The sequence below is a fragment of the Jaculus jaculus genome, chromosome 13, assembly GCF_020740685.1.
Source record: "Jaculus jaculus isolate mJacJac1 chromosome 13, mJacJac1.mat.Y.cur, whole genome shotgun sequence".
In the NCBI taxonomy this organism is placed as follows: domain Eukaryota; kingdom Metazoa; phylum Chordata; class Mammalia; order Rodentia; family Dipodidae; genus Jaculus; species Jaculus jaculus.
In genome coordinates, this window is record NC_059114.1 from 33,950,448 (window position 1) to 33,966,290 (window position 15,843).

At 46.8% G+C, this 15,843-nt stretch overlaps 1 protein-coding gene across 4 annotated transcripts in view; it reads right to left on the minus strand.

Moving 5' to 3' along the window:
* Positions 1-15,843, minus strand: part of Arhgef37 (Rho guanine nucleotide exchange factor 37) — a 102,909-nt gene that overhangs the window by 12,444 nt on the left and 74,622 nt on the right. The window contains exons 5-10 of one of the 4 annotated variants that reach the window (XM_045133085.1): positions 15,162-15,361; positions 13,815-13,945; positions 12,376-12,480; positions 7,120-7,230; positions 4,331-4,657; positions 1,977-2,102 (exon numbers count right to left, since the gene is read on the minus strand). In XM_045133085.1, coding sequence (XP_044989020.1) covers positions 1,977-2,102; positions 4,331-4,657; positions 7,120-7,230; positions 12,376-12,480; positions 13,815-13,945; positions 15,162-15,361 — 1,000 coding nt within the window. Of the gene's footprint in view, positions 1-1,976; positions 2,103-4,330; positions 4,661-7,119; positions 7,231-12,375; positions 12,481-13,814; positions 13,946-15,161; positions 15,362-15,843 lie in introns of all 4 variants that reach the window. The other 3 variants (XM_045133084.1, XM_045133086.1, XM_045133087.1) reach the window with 3 other exon arrangements.

The window sequence follows — 15,843 nt, forward strand, 5'->3', positions numbered from 1 at the left end:
AGGAACTATAGAGTGACTTCCAGGTCACTGGGCTAGACTGAAACTGAGACTTTACCACGGGGAAAAAAAAAAAAACAAACATAGGTACATAGCAGGTTCAAAGTCACCCTGAGCTACAAATCCTGTCTCACAAAAAAAAAAAAAAAAAGAAAAAGAAAAGAAAGAAATGATAAAGTAAAACAAACACAGGCCACCTGAGTGTACTCTATGACTGGACTTCCATTTTAGAGAAAAATATTAAAAACTAGCCAGCGAGGGGCAGTGGAGGTAGCTCAGAGGTAATGCTCTTGCCAGACATACTCAAGGCCTGGAGTTCAATCCCCAATATTATAATACAAAACAAAAACAAGCAAAAAATTAGCCTACCAAAGGTTTATAAGCCATCGTGTGGTAATAGTGTCCTTTGCAACTTAAAAATATATTCAGTTCTGCAGAGATGGCTTAGCAATTAAAGTACTTGCCTGCAAAGCCAAAAGATGCAGGTTCAATTCCCCCAAGACCCACGTAAGCCAGGTGCATAAGATGGCACATGTGTCTGGAGTTCATTTGCAGTGGCTGAAGGCCCTGGCATGCCCATTCTCTCTCCATTTCTCTCTCTCTTGCTACATATCTACCTATCTTTCTCTTTCTCTCTCTCTCTCTGAAATAAATAAAATTTAAAAAATTAAAAAAAATCCTATCCAAACAAACAATATGATCTATGGCTTTTGTGTTTTTTAAGGGGACAGTGGAGGTTGAACCCAGGGCCCTGCACAGCGAGGCAAACCTCCTGCCACAGAGCTACGTCCTTCAGCCTAATCTTACCTTTACTTTTTTTGAATGTTGGTATTTGTGATGATGGTCTTGTCAATTTGACAGGATGTAGGATCACTTAAGCAACAAACATCTAGATGTGACCATGAGGGGGTTTCTAGAGAGATTAAACTGAGAAGACCCACCCTGAATGTGGGGGGCACTATTCCATGGGCTGGGGTGCCAAACTGAATCAAAAGAAAGCAATCTGAGTACCGCCACTCATCTCAGCTTCCTAACCAGCCACATAAGTTCCTGCTGCAAAAGCTGAGCCCGAGGCTCTCTGTGCCAGGCCTTTCCCACCATCATGGATGGTGCCCTCAAACTGTGAACCAAGATAAACCCTTCCTTCCTTAACTTGCCTTGTTAGATATTTTGTTATGGCAATAAGAAAAGTAAGCAGGGCTGGAGAGATGGCTTAGCAGTTAAGGGGTTTGCCTGCAAAGCCAAAGGATCCCAGTTCGGTTCTCCAGGACCCATGTAAGCCAGATGGAACAAGCGTCTGGAGTTCATCTGCAGTGGCTGGAGGCCCTGGCGTGCCAATTCTCTCTCTCTCTCTCTCTGCTTCTCTCTCTCAAATAAATAAATAAGAAAAGTAAGTAATATAGTATTGAAGCTGGGATTAGAAGTCAGTAAGAGAAAAGGATACATTTTGAGGAAAAATGTGAAGGAGTTCTAGGCTTCTAGATACAAATGCCACTTATCACCATCCTTTGGTCTAATTTCACCTTCATATTAAAATGTCTCTAGCCTGGTTTGGTGGTACACACCTTTAATCCCAGCACTCAGGAGGCTGAAGTAGGAGGATTGCTATGAGTTTGAGGCCAGCCTGAAACAACAGAGTGAAACCCTGACTCAGGAAAAAAAAAAAAAAAAAATTTATTTCCAAGCAGAAAGAGAATGAGAATGGTGCACCACAGCCTATTGCCACTGCAAACAAACTCCAGACACATGTACCACTTTGTATAACCTGGCTTTATATGGGTACTGGGGAATCAAACCCATGAAGAATAAATGAATGTGTGGTCATGCATCTTACCCAACCCCAACTCACAGAAAGAAACAGGAAGCTGGAAGAGAACAGGCTCCCATGAGTACCAGAAAAAAATGAGGAGAGCAAAGGAGAGGAAGGGGCTTGAGCCTCAGCCTGCTGCAGGTGAAGGGAGGAAGGGAGGAGCACTTACTTGGGTGGTGGGGGGCAGTGCTTTCTCCAAGCTCTCTCTAAACGAGTGAAGCTGGCCACTGGTCCGGTCTAGTGTGTCCTCCAGCAGCTTCCGGAAGTCTGGCTCCGAGATGTGCTGGTGGGGCAGCTGGGTGAGAAGACGTGGTCAGCACAGCCTCTGCTGGGAATCAGGGCGTCCCTGGCCACCTGCGCTCTCGCCCCAGAAGTGTCACAATGGGCTTTTTTATCAGGACCAAGTGCTGCTTTTGTCTGCCTGCTGGTCCCATTCTGTTAAGAAAGCATCCCTCCAGGGGGTGCAGTAGCTCTGCTAGTCAGGATGCTCTAGTCATAGGACTGGCAGTTCTGGCACCCCTTCTCCCCAGCTACTGTAAGTGCCCACAGGATGACAACAGAGAGGGGACCAGGCCAGTGGGAATCCTCCCATCTGATGGGAAGGCTAAGACACGGGACTGTGAGGGTGTGTGCCGGTAACCCGCCCTAACCGTCTTCCGTCATGCAGAAACAAAGTCTGCATGAACAGGAAACTACCTGGAGAAGGAAGCAAAGGAGAAAAAGACAGCGCCCTGGCAACACTCCATGTCCGCAGGAGGCCATGCCTGAGGCCCAAGCCCCTCCTGGCCTCTGCTTATGCAAGACAGTCAGGTTTTTATGCTCCAGCTATTTCAATTCAGGTTGGGCTTATGTCACCTGCAACCATGGAGTGCCTAAGTGATGCTCTGTCCTGAGAACCTGACCCTATTAAGGCTCTCCTGAATTCTTATCAACAGTCTAGGAGTGAGCGAGACCCCACAGCCAACAAGCACATGTCTGGCTCTCTGAGTTGTCACCACACTGGCTGCTCTTAGTTGTGCCCCAGACCCTTTCTCTCAGGCTTCAGAGAGATGACGGTGTCTGCTGTGCAGGCCTGGCCCAAGTGCCACAGGAAGAGGTCCAGGTGAACAGAACACTGGACATAATAAGACAAAGATGAGGGAGGCTGGCAGCAATCCCACACAAGCCCCAACTGCCCACAGTATAGGACCAACCAGGAGATGCGCCCTGCTCTTCCCTTTCTGTGACTATAAACTTGACCTCATCCTATTGGCTTTCCCAACCTTGCTCCTCCCAGCTACAGGTGGAGGGTGGACTGGAGGAGAGAGAAAAGATCATCCAATCAGATTTACTCTTCTGTCTTCAGAAAGATCAGTGCTCTTTTTTCTGCATAAGAATGGGGCCTAACTTCAACTCAGAAAGACTGTCTTAGGCAGAGCCCTATCCTAAATGCTTATAGGACTACAAAAGGGAGCACCCATGCTGCAGTCATTCCCCGACCCCCTGATGAGAAGAAACATGGCCCCCACGCCCCACTCCCCCCAGCAGAAGGTGGGCTCTGGTCATCACCCAGAGCCGGAAGTATCCTAGAGTATACCCTAGGGTCTGTGGACCACAGGGGTTGTGGATCCTCACCACACCAGGGAAACGGGAATTCTGACACCTGTTACTATATGCTAAAACTGTGAAAGACCGTAGAGGGGACGTTCCAGGCTACGAAGTCAGTTGTGCAAAGCGACTATGGTCACACTCAGAAGCAGTGTGCTGGAGGGGAAGGTCACAGGAACAAAGTGAGGCTAGGGTTGGAAAGTTGAAGGAGAGGGAGATGCGTGGAGGGGACGGGGGTCAGATGGCAATGGAACACGGTAGGCAGGGCTGGGATGAAGAGCTGTTCCGCTGACAATGACACCACAGAGCATGATGCGGAACCAGCTGCATATTCCCCCCTGGACCAACCTGTTCAAAATTCTGCCCTGCAAGTTTGTACTGGGGGGTCTGTGCAGCACTCTGTGGAATCTGTATGCCTTCAACTGGCAGTCAGGGTGCAAAGCCACAGTCAAGTGTGTTCTTACACCAGCTGCTTCATCTCCCAGCCTTGGCTTCTTTGCTTTGGAAATGAGGACAATGCTCTGGAGGGCTACCTGAGGATTAAGTGAGATGGGGCTCCAAATATGTGCATAACAAGCGCCAGCCAGGAGGTGGTAGCAACTCCAGCTAGAGAATGACTGAATAGTGTTTTCAGTCACCAACTTACATCCTCCAGGGATGGGCGGATTGTTGTTTTCCCAGAAAACCCTCCTCTGGTCCTGAGCCCAAGACTTAAGATGGCCTGGGTCCTAGTCCTATCCCTGCCTTCATGGTCTGACTCCACTGAAGGAGGGGAGACGGGCAAGAAAAGATCTCAAAACTCCCCACTGCATTCCTGGAGGCGCCACAGCCTGTTGGGAAGGCTCACTCTCACTCCATCCCCACCTAACCAACAGCTGTCTGAAGGGGCCCTGGCTGGCTCGGCTCCACGGTGGGGCCTGACCCCAGCAGCCTTACCTGGGCCATGCTGCTCTCTGCCTTCTGCAGCGCCTGATCTGCAAGGTCCTTCTGGAGGGCCACAAATGTGCGCACAATCTGGCCCAGCCATTGCATGACCAGTTGGTTCAACTGTGGCAGTTCAGCCACCAGCAGGGAGTTGAGTGCCTGGTAAGTGTGCCGGCTTGCCTCCTCCTCATAGGTAATAGTGCCCGCTTCCAACAGCTTCTCTTCCACTCGTTCAAAGTCCAGAAGTTTATCCTGACGCTTCTTGATCAGGTTCTGAGGGCCCACCAGGACGCTGGCCAGGCTGCACAGTGGCTGCCACACAAGGCCTTCTAGCCGCTGCTTCTGTGAAGAGGAGAGCTGGGGTACCTGGGAGCCCGAACAAGGGCTGGAGGGAGGTAGAAGGCAAGGACTGGAAGACAGGGCCTTGGAGGCAGATAGCACAGGTCCTAGGCCCCTCTGTAGCCAAGCTATGACTTGTAGTATGTCTCTTAGATTCCTAGCCTGTAGATATGGGGTTGCATGTCTGAACGTGGGGGGCAGGGTTACAAAAATTTTGGCAACAAAAAAAGTTTTCTGAATGCACAATGATTAATGATTTTTCTTTTTAATTTTTGAGATGGGGTCTCACTCCAGCCCAGGCTGATCTGGAATTCTCTATGTAGTCTCAGGGTGGCCTTGAACTCACAGCAATCTGCCTATCTCTGCCTCCTGAGTGCTGCTTAGATGTATGAGTCATCACGCCCAGCCCAATGATTAATTTTGTTCTATGTGTTTATTCAAAATGCAAAGTGGCATTGTCAGCATTGGTTATTATTAAATCAAAATATCATTCAGCTCTAACAAACCTTAAACATGCTCTAGGTTCTATAGCATCAAATACTCAGCTAAGATTTTTTTTTTTTTTTTTGGTTTTTCCATTTTTTGAGGTAGGATCTCACTCTAGCCCAGGCTGACCTGAAACTCACTATGTAGTATCAAGGCAGCATCGAACTCACAGTGATCCTCCTACCTCTGCCTCCCGACTGCTAGGATTGAAGGTGTGTGCCACCATGCCTGGCTCTCAGCTAAGATTTAGTTCCTCTGTGTGTGTATGTGTGCACTCCATGATTATGATCTGGTGTCCTCCTCAGTTGCACTTTCACCTTACTTCTCTGAGACACAGCCTCTCAGTGAGCCTGAAGCTCTCCATTTTTTAGCTGGGCTGGCTGAACAGGAGAGAGACCCAGTGATCCTCCTGTCTTCATCCCCCTCGGCACTGGGGTCACACACATGTGTGGCCATACCCAGCTTTTTATGTGGGTGCTTGGGATACAACTCACATCCTCATGCTTGTACAGCAAGTGCTCTTGCCTCCTAACCCATCTCTCCAGCCCTAAGATTTAATTCTTTATTTATTTATTTTTTTTTTTGCTTTTGTTTTTGGAGATAGGGTCTCATTCTTCTGGCCAAGGCTGACTACCTCTGCCTCCCAAGTGCTGGGAGTAAAAGTGTGTACCACTACACCTGGCACGATTTAATTCTTTATGTAAAAATAAACAAGCACATCCATTTCATTAGTATGCATACTTACTTCCACCTTTAATTAGTGGCATATATAGATAGAGATAGAGATAGAGATAGATATAGATATATATACACACATACACACACACACACACGTCTCAAAGAATGACCTACATCATAATCACTTTACTTTAAGTAAAGTTCTTTATGATTTAGTATCTGTAAATAACATATATATTTATATATCCAGGGCTACCTCAGGCAAGCTAAGGGTGGTGGCACACACCTTTAATCCTAGTACTCAGGAAGCAGAGGTAGGAGAATAGCTGTGAGTTCAAGGTTAGCTTGAGACTACAGAGTGAATTCCAGGTCAGCCTGGGCTAGAGTAAGACCCTACCTTGAAAAACCAAAAATATCTGGGCGTGGTGGCACATGCATTTAATGCCAGCACTTGGGAGGCAGAGGGAGGAGGACTGCTGTGAGTTCGAGGCCAACCTGAGACTACATAGTGAATTCCAGGTCAGCCTGAGCTAGAGTGAGACCCTACCTTAACCCCCCCCTCCCAAAAAATCAAATCAAATATATACATATCAGGCAAAAAGATGTCATGAGTGGAGTCCTACTCTGACCTTTCTGGGCCTCTCTGGTTTGAAAGCAGGATGGCTTGCAGCCAGCATCACGGAGTGCAGCACAGTAGAAGCTTCCTGGTGGTGTTGAAATTTTTTGTACAGAATGATGGTCAGAGGGCTCAGGGGATAACTCACTGGTTGAATATGCTTGCTTGCAAAACCTGTGACCCAGATTTGATTCCTCAGTACCCACGTAAAGCTAGATGTGCAAAGTGGTGCAGGCATCTGGAGTTCGTTAGCAGTGGCAAGAGGCCCTGGCACACCCATACTGCTGTCTGTGTCTCTCTCTCTCTGCTTACAAATTAAGTAATTTAGAATGATAGTCAGGGGCACAGTCTTTGGGACTCAGACCCAGTGTACCACTGGCCACCTGTGTAAGCAGCCCGGGAGCTCACGCTCCCTGAGTCCGGAGCTCCATCTCCAGAACGGGCCTGTCAACAGTACCTCCCCGACAGCATGCGCTGAAGACAGAGTGAGGTGACGCACTGGCAGGGGCATGGCGCCGTCAGAAAGTGCAGCTCACTGCACATCAGCTGAGCAGTTTTTACCAGGAAGTTCAGGAATAGCAATCCCTTCCTGCTGGATGTGACAAGTGTATAAAATACCCGGCTTTTTAATATTACTCTTGGTTTTGCCACCTGCCTGACAAAGAAACAAAGTCCCACTCACAAACTCCATGAAGACTTCATGTTGCAGGTCTCTCGCCAGGCTGGAGTACTGCTCTGCAGGGCCCCCAGGGATGTCCACACCGCATTCATGCGGCCGGAAGCGGAGGAAAGCCTGGGCCCAGGGCCAACGGAAAACAGGTGGTCAGGGCCCACCATGGCCATCGTATGCCTCACGTCCCCTTCAGCAGGTCTTCCCCAGTAACTGTCCAGGCCCTCTGCACACCCCACCCCAGGACAGGCAAACGCAGACTCTTCTGTCCTGGCTCAGCCCAGGGGGTTAGAAGGGCATTCCTGAGACCAAGCCTGTACCCTCCCCTGTGCCTCTGGAGGTGCTTCCAAATGCCACCGGTATGTGTGCAGCACGGGTGACTCTTCTGCCACGTGCATATTCCACAGACTCTATTAGTGTGCTTTTTCTTCCACGAGGCAAGATATCACTCTAGCCCCAAGCTGACCTGGAACTCACTAGGCAGCCTAGGCTGGCCTCAATCTCATAGTAATCCTCCTACCTCAGCCTCTCAAGTGCTGAGATTAAAGGTGTAAATCACCATACCCAGCTTTAGTGTTTTTCTTTAAATAAACTAACTGCTCCTATTTAAATTGATGTAGCAAAAGAAAAAAACATCCAAGTGTAGGAAAGGTAGGAGGACTGCTGTGAGCTTGAGGCCACCCTGGGACTACGAGTGCAAGACCCTATCATGAAAAACAAACAAACAAACAAACAACAACAACAACAACAAACCCTTATGATGCATCTATAAAGGAAAAACCAGTAATAATTCACATAGTCAGATATATGAAAATAATTGCTATAAAAACCAAACAATGTTACTAAGTCCTCCTGGGAATCACTGTCCACTGAGCACCCCCACTCTCGCATGTGTTAAAAGACATGTAGGCAGAGGCTTTTTGAACCAGTCACAAGGCTAGAGGCAGGGCTCTTTTCCTCACTAAGGGACTCCTCGTTGTTTCTGCACATTCACCTAACTTTCTGGCTTCTGTCTCTCAAGGCCAAATCTGCAATAGGCCCTTCCTTCTTTTCCCATGTCCTGAGTGCCCCCCCCCCCCAGGTTAACTGTGGTAGAACAGGATTCCAGCTGTTCTAATCTCTCCACTGGGGACCCAAATGAGGCAGGGATCCCTGACATCCACACATGGAGGGGCATGAACCCATACCCCCCTTCTTATGAGCTGCTCTGTGAAGATGGAGGTAACTGAGAACACTGCCACCGAGGGCCAAGGTGGATACACCAAGGCAGCACCAATTCTGATTCTGGCTGACAAAAATAGGTGGGAATGCACATAAATTAGCTGTCCTATGGGCTGAATCAAGTTCGAGGAGATAAACTTCTTGGGCCTGCAAATCACTTCAATTTATTTAACTAAATGCTTACACTGATATACCAGGAGATTACATCCAAAATTCTAACTTTCCAGGGTTTCTTTTTTCCTTTCAAAATAGAAGAACTGGGCTAGAGAGATGGTTTAGTGGTAAAGGCACTTGCTTGGAAAGCCCAAGGATACAGGTTTGATTCTTCAGTATTCATGAAAACCAGATGCACAAGGGGTGCATGCATTTGGAGTATGTTTGTAGTGGCTGGAGGCCTTGATGCACCCTATTCTCTCTCTGTCTATCTGCCTCTTTCTCTCTCCCCCACCCTCCCAGTTGCAAATAATAAGTAAATAAATAAGCTTTTAAAAAAATATTAGAGGGCTGGAGAGATGGCTTAGCGGTTAAGCGCTTGCCTGTGAAGCCTAAGGACCCGGTTCGAGGCTCAATTCTCCAGGACCCACGTTAGCCAGATGCACAAGGGGGCGCATGCATCTGGAGTTCGTTTGCAGTGGCTGGAAGCCCTGGCGCGCCCATTCTCTCCCTCTCTCTCTCTCTATCTGCTTCTTTCTGTCTCTGTCACTCTCAAATAAATAAAAATGAAGAAAAAAAGATTAAAAAAAAAAATTAGAGAAATTGTCAGGCATGATGGCACATGCCTTTGATCCCAGGACTCCAGAGGAAGAGATAGGAAGATGAGCATGAGTTTGAGAGTGGTCTGGGACTACAGGATGAGCTCCAGATCAGCCTGAGCTACACTGAAAGTCTACCTCAAAAAACCAAGCAGGACTTCCGGTTAAGATGACAGTGTAGTAGCCAAGCCAAAGCATCCTGGGGGAATAGGGCAAAAATGAGCCGAGAAATGGCACAATACACTCTTCTACCGAAAAGTGAAGGTGTATAAAAAATTATCAGAAGCAGAAGAGACCCAGAGCTTCTAGCAACCACACAAGCAGCCAGAATCAGTTTCCACTGCGGTGCCAGGGGCCGCTCCTCTGCAAAGGGCTATGTGCACACCTGGCCTGCCTGAGCCATAGGAGCACAACCACAGTGAAGGGATTCGCCACTCACACCAGCTCCACAAAGTCAAGAAACCTGAAAGAGACAACAGGGACCATCTGGGCAGCCCTGGTACTTCAGGCACCCTCCACAGCCTCCCCTACTGGCAACCGCTGGAGAACTCTGAGATCACTGCCACACAGCATCCAGCACAGCCAAGCCAAACAACAGACCCACTGACCCAGCCAGCCTAGCCAAGTCCATTCATGAGGCAGAACCCATCCCAAAGGTTAACATGCCCTACTTACTCTGGGTTAATACCTGCCCCAAAGCCTAATACACAGGTTAGCTCTGGAAGTGTTAATCGCACCTTTCATGTCAGGGCAGGATATGTGTTACACTGGATTGATTTACTCCTGGTCAGCCTTACCATGTGGTGACTTGTGCTGCTTTGGATATTTCCTGATTTATAGGGCCTTCTTCCATCTTTCTTGGAGGCAGGGTCTCACTCACTTGGAACCCATTACAAACCAGAAATCTCAGCCTCCCAGTAGACAAGATTAAGGGTGTAGATCAACATACACCCTTAGGGACTGTGGTTTTGTTATATTATCTGTTTGTTTTAATCCCTACTCTTACATAAATACTCTATGATGGTTTTGATTGTGTATATTGCTTATTTGAATTTTAGCATTTGCCTGTATTTTGCTCCACCCAGCCTACTAGAATACTTGCATAGCAGGTAAACTCAACCTACAGTTCCTTGTACTATTACTCTTGGAGTAATATGACAGCCACACCTGGCACCTTAAACTCCTACCCTGAAGATATGTAACATACGATTTACACGGCTAATAATACAGCAGATAATTAGAAAACCTAAGTGCCAAAATAACTCAAGCTGCAAAAATCTCTACATTAGGGCTGGAGAGATGGCTTAGTGGTTAAGCACTTGCCTGTCAAGCCTGAGGACCCCAGTGCAAGGCTTGATTCCCCAGGACCCACGTTAGCCAGATGCATTCGTTTGCAGTGGCTGGAAGCTCTGGCTTACCCATTCTCTCTATATATCTGCTTCTTTCCCTCTCTCTGTCACTCTCAAATAAATAAATAAAAATAAACAAAAAATTTTAAAAAATCTCTACATTATAATATAAAAGAACAACAAATCAAGACAATATAATTCCACTAAAAATTATAAATCCAAATACCTGACAAAGAATTCAAAAGAATGATTATATATGTTCAAAGGAATCAAAGGAGAAAATAAAACACATGAAGGAATCCCAAGAAAACATAGGAAACCAACTTAATGAAATAAGACATATAAGACATGAGTAAGGAAATAGAAATAATGAAATACCAATCAGAAATACCACAAATATAAAACAGAGTAAGTCAAACAGAAAACTGTAGAAAGTCTCACCAATAGGATGAATCAAGGAGAGGACAGAATATCTAAACTAGAAGACATGGTAGCAGATCTAGTTCAGTCCAACAAAGAGAAAGACAAACTAATAAGAAGGCATGAGTGGCATTCAGGACACTATAAACAAATCAAACATAAGAAAGCAGGGTATATTAGAAGGAAAATAATTTCAATCCAAAGGCATAGTTGGTATTTTCAACAAAATCACAGAAGAAAATTTCCTCCAAATAGGGAATGAGATACCAACTAGATATATGAAGTTTTTAGAACACCAAACTGACAAAACCAGAAAAGAACCTCTCCTCGCCATATTATAATTAAACTACTAAACACACAAACCAAAGAAAATACATTGAAAGCAATTAGAGAGAAATAGCCCATCACATATAAAGGCAAGCCCATCAGAGTAACAGCATATTACTGAACATGAATTTTAAAAGCCAGAAGGGCTTGAAATGATGTATTCCAAGTTCTGAAAGATAACAACTGACAACCTCTTTATTCAGCAAAACTATCCACCCAAATTGATGGAGAAAACCTGAAAGACATGGATGATTTTCTAGACATATATGACCTACTAAAATTAAATCAAGATGAGATAAACTATTTAAGCAGATCTACAGAAATCAAAGCAGTTATTAAAAAAAAAAAGTCTTCCAACTCAAAAAAGTCCAGACCCAGGTGGATTCACTGGTGAATTTTACTAGATCTTCATGGAAGAACTAACACCAATGCTTCTCAAACTTTTCCATAAAATATTTTTAAAAAGGGAGGAATCCTACCAAACTCCTACAAAGCCAACATTATACTGACCCAAACCAGATAGAACAAAAACATAAAATTACAGACCAATCTCCCTCATGAACATATATGCAGATCTCAACAAAATACTGACAAAAAGATGAGCCAGCACTTGGGAGACAGAGGTGGGAGGATCGCTGTGAGTTCGAGGCTACCCTGAAACTACATAGCGAATTCCAGGTCAGCCTGTGCTGGAGTGAGACCACCTTGAAAAACCAAATATATAAATAAAATAAAAAAGATACCAGGCTCCAATTACCCCATCCTGCATGTGTTCTGCTTCCCTCCTTCATCAGTACCCCCTCTGGCCACTAAATCTGACTCCCTTGCTTTAGGGTCTGTCCTCCTAGGGGCTCTGACCCCCAGTGAATTGTTTGTTTGTATATTGCTTTGAGGCAGTGTCACTCTAGCCCAGGCTGACCTTGAACTCACTCTGTAGCACCAGGCTGGTCTTGAACTCACAGAAATCTTCCTACCCCAGCCTCCAGAGTGCTGGGATCAAAGGCATGTGCCACCAAGCTCATCTCCTAGTGACTTTTGACACTGCCTCAGAAGAACCCTGTGAAGTCTCTCAGCTGTCAGCTAAAGCGTGCTTACCAGCATCTTAACTGATGCCCACAGGGGCCACTGTACTTGATACCTCTGCTGCTTGTGGGTTTAGCCACCAGCCCAGACCACCCATTGTGAACCAACAGGGTTACCTCCAGATTCTCCAAGTAAGCAGCCATATTGCTCTTCAGCTCAGTCACACACAGCAACACCCACTGGAACCTCTCCTCTAAACCGTCAAATTCCTTGTCTTCTGTCTGTAAATCAAGGCAGACATGCAAAAGCTGAGAATATGCACACAGGGACATGTGCAACTGGTGTCTGTGTCCTAGGTCCTCACTGGGGACACCCTTTCCATGTTCCCACCTCCAGCTGGTTCTTTCTATTCCAAAGCTAAGTGGGACAGTTAAAGGGCAGCAAAATGGGCTCGTGAGATGGCTTAAGTGTTGCCTGCAAAGCCTAAGGACCCAGGTTCGATTCCACAGTACAGGCATAAAGCCAGATGTACAAGGTGGCACATGTGTCTGGAGTTCATTTGCAGTGGCTAGAGGCCTGACACACCCATTCTCTCTATATTTCTGCCTCCTTCTCTCTCAAATAAATAAATAAAAATTTAAAAATAAGGTGGGGACTGATTGAGGAAGACACCTTCTGGCCTCCACATGAACCCATACACATACACAGAATATACATGAATATATAATATACACACTCACATACAAAAAATGTAAAGAAGGGCTGCAGAGATGGCTTAGTGGTTAAGCGCTTGCCTGTGAAGCCTGAGGACCCTGGTTTGAGGCTCGATTCCCCAGGACCCATGTTAGCCAGATTCACAAGGGGTGTACACATCTGGAGTTTGTTTGCAGTGGCTGGAGGCCCTGGCATGCTCATTCTCTCTATCCGCCTCTTTTTCTTTCTGTTGCTCTCAAATAAATAAAAAATAAACAAAAATTTTTTTAAAAATGGAAAGAAGCCAGGTGTGATGGTGCACACCTTAATCCTAGCACTTGGAAGGCACAGGTAGGAGTATCATCATGAGTTCCAGGCCACCCTAAGACTACATAGTGAATTCCAGGTTAGCCTAAGCTAAAGTGAGACTCTACCTCAAAAAAAAAAAAAAAAAAAAAATGGAGAGGCCAGGTGTGGTGGTGCACACCTTTTAATCCCAGCACTTTGGAGGCAGAGGTAGGATAGCCTGAGACTACACAGTGAATTCCAGGTCAACCTGTGCTACAGTGAGACCCTGCCTTGAAAAACAGAAACAAATGGAAGAATAAGAACACCTATTTGACCGTGTGGATCAAATAATGCTGCTGCAGGAGAAGCACTCAGCCTGGCTACAGCTAGTCACTATCTGGATCTGGCTCTTTGTTCCAGCCCAGAGCCCAGCTCGCCTGTCTGCAAAGCAGCTCATGAGAAAGAGGCTCCTAACATTAGCTCTTATGAATCAGGCAGAATTCCTCTTCCTAGCCCCTCACTCTCTGCCTAAGTTGCCTCACTTTCCACAGGATCCCCCCCCCCCCCGTCTCATCCAGCACCTGGTCTGGTGCCTGTGAGTGGTGGGGTGACAGTCTCCATAACACACACCTACCCTGGGCACCAGCCCTGCCTCCTGCTTCAGCATGTGGCTCAGCCGAGTGGTCTTCTTGGACAGGGTATGGGTGTTGATGCGTGCCAGCCGCTCGCGGAGGCTCAGCTGCTCCACTTTGGTGTACTTTGAGGCTATAGCAACAGAGAAGAGGAGGGTCTCCTGGGTGACCAAAGCTGACCCAGGAAAACAAGACCCTGTCATAGCTGACCTGGCAAGCTGCTCCATCAGATCAGATCCATGGTGATGGTAGATCACAGGGAAAACCCACTGCTTGGGGTCCTCCATCCCAGGCTGGAAGTGTCCTGCCTGCTGGACTTTGGTAAGTCACCACTCCCTGTGGCCTTGGTTTCCTTGTATAAAGCAGGCTTGCCACCTTTTAGGAATGTTGGGACGGTCATATAAGACAGGAGATGTGAAGAGACATCCTAAATAGAAAGAACCAGCAAGAGGCCCTTTCCCTGGGATTCTTTAGCCAGCTGTGGCCAGGCCAAGTGGGGTGTCAAATATCTCCCTCCTGGCGCAGGGCTTCACACCTTCCATGACCGCACCACATGGATGGACAAGCAAGCACAGGGGAATCCAAAGCCACCAAGTATAGCATGGTGCAGTGCCCAAGACTCCAGGTCCAAGTTGGAAACCTCTGTCTCTTACCAGCTCTGTGACCAGGAGCAAATCTTACAGCTCTCATTTACCCAACTGTGAAGTGGGACCAATGGAGCCAATCTCAGGGGACTGGCACAGGAATCAAATAAGGTATCATAAGAAAAAGCATAGCAGAGTTGGTCTTCAAAAACTACCAGCCACTCTGATCTGCTTACCACACATTGTGGATGTATACTGAATCAGCACACTGTACCCCACAGATATTTGTACCATTAAAGTAATTATTTACGGGGTGGTGAGGACCAGAATAAGCCCATCCAGTCGTCAACATTGACTGGGTCCATGAAGGGCAAATATCCCAGGCCTAAACCAGTTAGTTCTTAGTTCTTAGGTATTCTCCTAACTACAATAATTGTTTCGTGGTAAGCACATGACTCAAAGTAGGACTTACCAGAATGAAGTGCTGATTGGATTTTGATGGCTAAGGGGAGAAAACTCTCCTTAACTCGAAGAGTGTGATATCCAGATGCAAGTCTTAGTCCAGCAATAGCTACTTATTATGGTGAGAAAATCAAGTCATTGCCAGTACAGAACAGAAACAAGAAAGCTACAGAGAAATGAAGCCATGGTGCCTCTGGATTTGTCATTTCACAGGCTTCTTCACTGTCTTTGGGAAGCCAGTTTGAAACAAGTTTGTGACAATGCATTCTCCTTGAGTACCTCCTAAATGCCCCAAGCCCTTACCCACTTCCTTGCGCATCTTGTACTCATTGATGTTGCTGTTCACGTCCTGGAGCGCAGAGGTGGCCCTCTGAAGGACAGGGTAGGCACTGGCACTGGGCAATGTGTTCTCCAGGATCTTCTGCAGCAGCAGAGGGTACTTGGTAATCCTCTGCAAGGGGATGACCAGTACGAAACTGAGACCTGAAGGTCCAGCTTGTGGCCTGAGGAATAAAATTATAATTAGGCCGGCAAAATCCATCCTTCTGGGCCTGCTAGGGTGGAGAAGCGTGGGTACAGGCCCAGCCCTGCCACCTAGTCACCGCGAAACCTCAAGCAGGTCACCTGTGGTCCCCCTGTAGTCTGTGAGGTCTTTATATTAGATGGGCAATTCTAGTCCTGGCTCTTTCTTCTTGGTCTGTCACAAATCCAGTGCTCTGGTCTCTGCTCAGCTTCCCTCAACTCTCAGCAGCAGACACTGCTGACTAGGCCATCAAGCCCTCGTCCCTGACCAGTGTTCCTCAGTAGGCCCCAGATCCCTCTGTCCAGTAGTGTCTCACCACTCCACAGGCCACTCTCTCTGCCTCCTCTGCTGGCCTTTCCCTGATGCTGGAGTGTTCTGGAGCCTCCTCTCATCTTGGTAACCTCCTTTGGTCCTATATTTTTCTTTCATTATTATTTTTTTCTTTTTTTGAGAGAAAGATAG